General features: G+C 42.5%; 1 protein-coding gene across 2 annotated transcripts in view; it reads left to right on the top strand.

Moving 5' to 3' along the window:
- LOC147609337 (putative boron transporter 2) overlaps positions 1–3,447 on the top strand; it is a 7,857-nt gene extending 4,410 nt beyond the window's left edge. The window contains exons 4-13 of one of the 2 annotated variants that reach the window (XR_015264256.1): positions 1–84; positions 326–491; positions 710–876; positions 1,024–1,197; positions 1,390–1,485; positions 1,579–1,716; positions 1,863–2,182; positions 2,316–2,655; positions 3,046–3,175; positions 3,294–3,447. The exon at positions 1–84 is cut by the window's left edge and continues 55 nt beyond it. Coding sequence is in view for 1 of the 2 variants with exons in the window: in XM_086787811.1 (XP_086643937.1) it covers positions 1–84; positions 326–491; positions 710–876; positions 1,024–1,197; positions 1,390–1,485; positions 1,579–1,716; positions 1,863–2,182; positions 2,385–2,655; positions 3,046–3,175; positions 3,294–3,310 (1,563 nt within the window). In the remaining variant the exon portion in view is untranslated. The remainder of the gene's footprint in view (positions 85–325; positions 492–709; positions 877–1,023; positions 1,198–1,389; positions 1,486–1,578; positions 1,717–1,862; positions 2,183–2,315; positions 2,656–3,045; positions 3,176–3,293) is intronic. The other variant, XM_086787811.1, reaches the window with a different exon arrangement.
- The last annotated feature ends 3,863 nt before the right edge of the window (positions 3,448–7,310 follow it).

Consider the following 7,310-nt stretch of genomic DNA (forward strand, 5'->3'; position numbering starts at 1 on the left):
TCCATAATCAATCGATTCACCCGTGTTGCTGGGGAGCTTTTTGGGCTGCTTATAGCAATGCTATTCATGCAGCAAGCTATCAAGGTAAGAATCACTATATAGTGCACCAATTTGGGAGGTGGGGAAAATAGCCCTCCCTCCACAAAGGGGTGAAAAGAAAGAGTGTGTGTGTTCCTGCTGCAAAAAAAAAAAGAACAGTGCACCAATCTGTTGCTAGTCGTAGTGCCAGTTTTGCATTTCATGTTGATAGATTTTAAATTAGGAGGTGCTAGATATGTGGTGTGATGGCAAGCAAACCATTGTTACCTTTTTATCTTTGCATAAGGGTATCTTCGAGGAGTTCAGAATACCAGAGAGAGAAAATCCAACTCTGCCTGAGTTCCAGCCTGGGTGGCGCTTTGGGAATGGGATGTTTGCCCTGGTTCTTTCATTTGGGCTTCTCCTCACAGGATTAAGAAGCAGACAGGCTCGCTCATGGCGCTATGGATCAGGCATGTTTAGGAATGTTCAGCCATGTTTTTGAGGTTGCTTTCATCTTTTAAAGCAAAACAATAGATGGGTCTTTCAAGCAATGCACTGATAAGAATGTGTTGAGGCACACAAGGACCATGTAGAATGGGAGACCTTAACATTCTCAAGTTAAGGATCCGATAAAGATCAACTATGCATGTATTAATTCCAATTTGTTCTGTCTCTGTTGTCTTCTCAGGTTGGATGAGAGCTGTCATAGCTGATTATGGAGTGCCCATTATGGTACTTGTGTGGACTGCAGTATCTTATGCTCCCACTGGCCATGTTCCTGCAGGCATCCCGCGACGCCTCTTTAGCCCTAATCCATGGTCTCCTGGTGCAGCCCAGAACTGGACAGTTATCAAGGTGAGGTGAAGACTACAGCAGTCATGGCATGGGCAACTAAAATCCATAACCTACTTCTTTGCTTTTCATTATGCTTCACCATAGAAGGCTAGTGATTAGACTCTGGAAACATGTTATAATGAGTATGTACTCATCCTGTTTTATCAGGAAATGCTTGAGATCCCGGTGCTGTACATCTTTATTGCCTTCATCCCAGCGACAATGATAGCTGTGCTGTACTACTTTGATCATAGTGTTGCATCTCAGCTTGCTCAACAGAAGGAGTTCAACTTACGCAAGCCTTCATCTTTCCATTACGATCTTCTTCTTTTGTCTGCTCTGGTTCCATCCTACACCTACTTCTCCTTTTGCACTGGTGCTTTTTGGTTTAATGCCCATAAATGTTAGGGAGTCGCTCAATAAGGGCCTTTTGGGCCTATCATTATGGGCAGATGTTTGCAAAAGTCATATGCCCATGCTGGTGCTAGAACTACATGGCATTTGAAGTGATTATTAGCTGTTGTCATGTAACAGGTGATAGTTTGTGGCTTGCTTGGTATTCCTCCTTCGAATGGTGTCATACCTCAATCACCAATGCACACAAAAAGCTTAGCAACACTGAAAAATGAGGTGAGATGTGGTTCTATCAGAGACTTGATTAGTGAAGCCTGTTTAGCTTGCTCCTTTTGAGGTTATGGTTTTGGTTCTCCATTTTTTTGTCAGCTGGTGCGGAATAAACTGGTCAAGACAGCCAAGAAAAGCATTGAGCAGAATGCCTCATTAGGACAACTCTATGGAAGTATGCAAGAGGCCTTTCAGCAGATGCAAACTCCTCTTGTATACCAACCGGCATCATCCGTGGTATGCACCATCAGTAGTGCATGTGCATGCACATATGTGGTATATGCATAGCTTTTGATGGTATGTGCAATCAATCGTGCATGTACATGTGCATGCACACATGTACATATGTACATTCTTTGAAGTTGTGACTCTCTTATGTGCAGGCTTTAAAAGAACTGAAGAATAGCACCATCCAGCTAGCTGCAAGTAGTGGCACATTAGATGCTCCAGTTGATGAAAGCATTTTTGATCCTGAGAAAGATGTGGATGAACTCCTACCTGTCGAGGTCAAAGAGCAACGCCTTAGTAACCTACTGCAATCTCTGATGGTTGGGGGATGTGTAGGTGCAATGCCGATCTTGAAGAAGATCCCCACTTCGGTGCTATGGGGATACTTTGCTTTCATGGCCATTGAGAGCTTGCCTGGTAATCAGTTCTGGGAGAGGTTGTTGCTACTGTTCACTGCTCCGAGTCGTCGATACAAGTATGTTCTCTTGGCTTACTAGGTTACTGGAGTTTTTGAATCTGCTTCATGCTAAAATTGGCTTCTGGTTTCAGCACCCTCCTTACTACTGGCCTTAGCAACCCCCTTAATGCCTCTTGGTTTCCCTTTGCAGGATTTTAGAAGATGCCCATGTATCCTGGGCTTAGCAACCCCCTTAATGCCTCTTGGTTTCCCTTTGCAGGATTTTAGAAGATGCCCATGTATCCTTTGTGGAGACGGTGCCATTCAGGGCAATTGTGGTCTTCACACTGCTGCAGCTGTTCTACTTGATTTCTTGTTTTAGCATCACTTGGATCCCTGTCGCTGGTGTTCTGTTTCCTCTGTTAATCATGCTTCTTGTCCCTATTCGACAATACGCGCTCCCAAGGTTTTTCAAAGGCCAGCATTTGCAAGAATTGGATGCAGCCGAGTACGAAGAAGCTCCTGCCTTACCTTACAACAGGGCAATGAGGGTAAGCAAGGTTTTTACAAATAATGAAGCAGTAAGAGGGTAATGGGAATCTAATTGCTCTTCTGATTCTTTCATAATGATAAGGCATGACCTATGTTTGTAAACTGTAGTATAGTGGTTTTCTCATCACTGCATTATCCACCCTTATGTTCATCCTACAGTCCTGAGAACAGAAACCACATTGTGTTTTACGAAGTCTCGTTGGCATGGAGAGAGAGAGAGAGAGAGAGAGAGAGAGAGAGAGAGAGAGGGGTGCTGTTCTTGTGTTTTAACATAAGTCATGGTTCCCTTCTCCAGGAGGCTGATCTGTGTTTTAACATAAGAGTCATGGTTCCCTTGTCCAGGAGGCTGTTATGTGTTTTAACATAAGAGTCATGGTTCCCTTGTCCAGGAGGCTGATCTGCAGGGCTTAGGGAAGGCTGCCAATCAGGCTGATGAAGGTGAAGTTTTTGATGAGATCTTTACCCCAAGTCGTGGTGAAATCAAACATCGTCGGAGCCCTCTCAAATTGTCCTCTACAAGTAAGAGCTCTACTCCAATGCTTGTCCGGTATGCAGTACAGATTCATATCTTTACCATGAGCATTACATGTGCTTGTATGAGTTCTGTTTCTGACCACCTCATTGCTATGTGTGACAGGCTCCCCTGTGCCATGACAACAACCATGCCATGTGATGTACTTGTGGAGAAGTGTTTATGTATATGATTCTACTGTCAAGTTTTGTATTAGTATAGTTTTGTAGTACTTTTGGTGAGCAATGAAGATGGAAGTCGAGTTTGATGTTGAGCTAAACATTTATGTCTTTCTTTTCTGCAAATTTTATTTAACTACCCTGAGTGTTTACAGACAAGCCCCTGCCCCATTGGATGGGTGGAGGGTTGGACTGGTAAGGTTTTCACATCATCTGTACGTGGGAACCTATCCTTTTGTGAGATGTCCAATTTAGTTTGCCAATAATGACAGGAGAGAGAAAGAGAGAGAGCGTGCAACCATGTGTTGACAAAAATGGACAGCAATGTCCAAGGAAAATTGATTACATTAGTTAGTGACCTACCCGTTCTGCTCTTCCAGTGGGGGAGCACGAGGAGCTGTCACATGGCATTCCAAGCAGAGTAGTGCGTATAATAGCAGGGATTAGCTCTCCTTGGGTGTCTGCAATATTGATAATTTGAGCCGAATTTGTGTTACACAATTTCACTTTTATTTTAACCAAAACTAGAAGAAGAGAACAACAAGAAGACTCTTTTTTTTCGTAATAGAAGATATATTACCAAAATTACTTTACAAATGGCCACATGGTCTCCATGTGATGTACTAGCTTTCCCTCACTAATTACTCCGAACTACAGGTGTAGCTCGGAGTACGCTCATCCAATATATAGATGCGTCATTCTCCACCAAATGAGCTGACAGCAGCAAGGAAGAGACTTGTCACAATAGTAGCCCTTTTATACGACCTATGTGAGCTGTAATACCAACTTTTACATCAAATATGAAGGTATTCCTAGTTAACTAGATATGCCACAAACCTGTCCACTTGAAAAAATGAAAGAAAACTGGATGTTCTAGATTATCTGGCCCATTCGGAATCTCGCCAAAAATCCAATCTTTAACCTTTATGGGTCCATCTGTCACCCAAGCCCATACGCGCGAATGGTAATTGCCTACCTTCTTTGTCCCCGGATATGAAATGAAAAGATGCGGGCATGTAGTACAAAACACTCAGTGACCAGAAGCAATCCGCCACTTTCGCAACTGGTCAATTGTTCAAGATAGTCAAGCCAGTATTAGAGATACCAATGTATTGATAACAAATCCAAACTATTGTCAGAGCCTAGTTTCAAGGCCCGATTGTAGAGTCAATAGATCCATGCCATTATTCTCTAAAGCAGTAAAGCAAGTGGTAAAATGGTATCATAACTTTATGATGTCGTACATCCTGAGTACACTCTTGCACTTTCTCATAGATCTAGGGTTTCTACCTCCTTCTGTGCATTATTGGTGTCATTAGTTGTCGCCACACCGTACATCTTGGGTATACTCCCACACCTCATACTTTACATAGTTTTAGGGTTTTTACCTCTTGTACATTGGTGTCATTCATTTGTGTTGCCATACATTCTGGGCATGCACTCACACTACACTCAACTCAAGTAAGAAGCTTTCGGCATCGGACTTCCGTGTCCACGATTTCTATTTGTTGTACTGTTGCCGTTGCTATTTGAGTGTCGACTTTCAACTTTTGGCATTGGACTTCTGCATCCATCAACTTTTCTCAGTCTGCCATTCAGCTACGTTCGTCAACTAAACCCGATCAGCAATTCAATCTTCGACTTTCAACTTTTAAGCATCGAACTTTTGCGTCAGTCGATTTTGCTTGATTAGCCATTCAGCTATGTCTGTCAGTTTTGCCCAGTTAACCACTCAACCTTTGGCTTTCAGCCTTCTGCATCGGACTTCTACGTCCGTCGGCTTTGCTCGATCAACTATTCAGAGTTTGGCTTTCCGCATTCAACCATTCGACTTCAAGCTTTCCGCATTTGGCTTAAATTTTCCACATTCAACACTCAGCCTTCAGTTTTTCACATTTAGTGGGGTCGGCTTTTATAACTCAGCTTTCCACAGTCAGCAGCAGTCACAGCTTTCAGCCTTCATCTTTTCACATTCAGCAGCATCGGCTTTCATTGCTCGGCTAGGTTTACTTTCTTGGCTAGGTTTACTAAGTTCATCATTCTACCTATGGTCTTAAACGTTCGGCATTTAGGTTAAAGATTCAGCGTTAGCTGCTTCTGCCTGTGCAAATTTTGATCTTCTACAAATTCAGTGTTAGCCCGCTTCCCGCTGACGTTGATCTGAGAATCCATGTCACCCCATTCCAATTTGCTAATACCATGTTAGCTTCCGACCTTCTGATGCCACATTAGCTTTTGAACTGTTGATTCCATGTCAGCTTCCGACCTGTATGCCACATTAGCTTTTGACCTGCTAATGCCATGTCAACTTCCGACCTACTAATTCCATGTCAAATTCTAACCTACTAATTCTACGTCTGCCGATTCTGACCTGCATATTGTTGGTTTGGTGAGTTTGCACATGTATTGTGAGCAGACATTTAAGGTACTCTGAGTCACGTGCAGCTAGTGCTTTGTCAGCAGGTATACTTTAGTTTGTGCATTCATTTATTGTGTAAAATGTCTGGAAACACCAATGACTTGTTTAGCATGTTGTCCATTGATAACAAGCTAGATGGAACCAACTATCCCATGTGGCCATATATGATGAAGCATGTATGGTGGCAAATAATTTATGGGTGTATGTATTTGGTGCTGACTTAAGGCTTGCTGGTTCCGCTTGATGCTGAGGCTTGCTAGTTTTGCATCTACACTGTAGCACATCAGGAAAATTCAGTGTTAGAACAAGTGATCCTGGTTCTAGTGGAAGTGCATCACTTGCACCTATTCCTTCTACACAAGAACAAGTGATCCTGGTTCTAGTGGAAGTGCATCACTTGCACCTATTCCTTCTACACAAGAACAACTCCGCTGGGATGCTAAAGATGCGCAGGCTCATGCCTTAATTTCTCTCTCTTGTAAACGGCAAGTCATACCTGATATCCGTTCCTATACTTCCTCTAAAAGTTCATGGGATATACTTTCCTCTCTGTATCAGATCCACAATGAAGCTCTTATAGCTTATCTACGGAAAAATCTTGACTTAGAGCATGTGACTGAGGGTGATTCTATGGATGGATTTCTGACCTGTGTCAAGGATCTTAGAGAGCAGTTAATCAATATTGATGACGTCATACCTCTAACAATTCACTTGTCTCTACAGTTCTCAATGGCTTACCTGAATCCCATCAAGGATTTGCTACCACTTTCTGCCTCTTGATGAAGCGGAATATAGATTTGTATACATTTGGATGATTTGGTAGCTCTCTTGAACAGGAAGAGCAATCTCGTTCAAATCGAAACAATATGATTGCTTTAAATCAAGCTTTTGCTACCTCCCACTATGGCAAAAATCTGGGGCTGCTTCTAGTGCTAAACCTAAGGGCAAAGCACAGGCCCATTCAAATCTTCCTAAGTCGTCTGAAGGGGAGAAGATTGAGAAAAGAAGAGATGCAACTATTGTCAAAAACTTGGTCATGTAATTTAGGAATACCAGAAGTGGACAGAGAATGAGAAAAAGAAGAAGCATCAAGCTCTTGCTGCTGCAAACTACCACTGACACTACTACTACCGAGGAAGAAAATTTTGAACATGATGGCTATGCCTTAACAGTCACATGTAGTGATTTGCCTGCTTCTTGTTCGTCATTGTTGTCAAATGCTGATTGGTACTTTGATACTACAGATGCAGGATTTGTCAGTTGGTGTTGGTTCATCTGATGTAGAAGAAGAAGAGGCTAATTTGGTTCATGATGATTGTGCCTTAGGCAGTACGTCTTCCTTGCATGATGGTGCTATGCCAGTCATAGATTATGGTCATGATCCGTACTCTGATGATTATGCTTTATAGCACTTGTCATCTCCTGTCTCTATGGCCATTGTATTTGAGGGGGAACACATGTTGTGTATTGCTACTATTGGTGATGTCCTTGGTCACTTATGCATTTGACTTCTCAAATATTCTATCTTGGAGACATTCCTTTGTG

Source organism: Cibotium barometz, chromosome 51 (genome assembly GCF_041138505.1).
Source record: "Cibotium barometz isolate CiBa-2024 chromosome 51, ASM4113850v1, whole genome shotgun sequence".
NCBI lineage: Eukaryota > Viridiplantae > Streptophyta > Polypodiopsida > Cyatheales > Cibotiaceae > Cibotium > Cibotium barometz.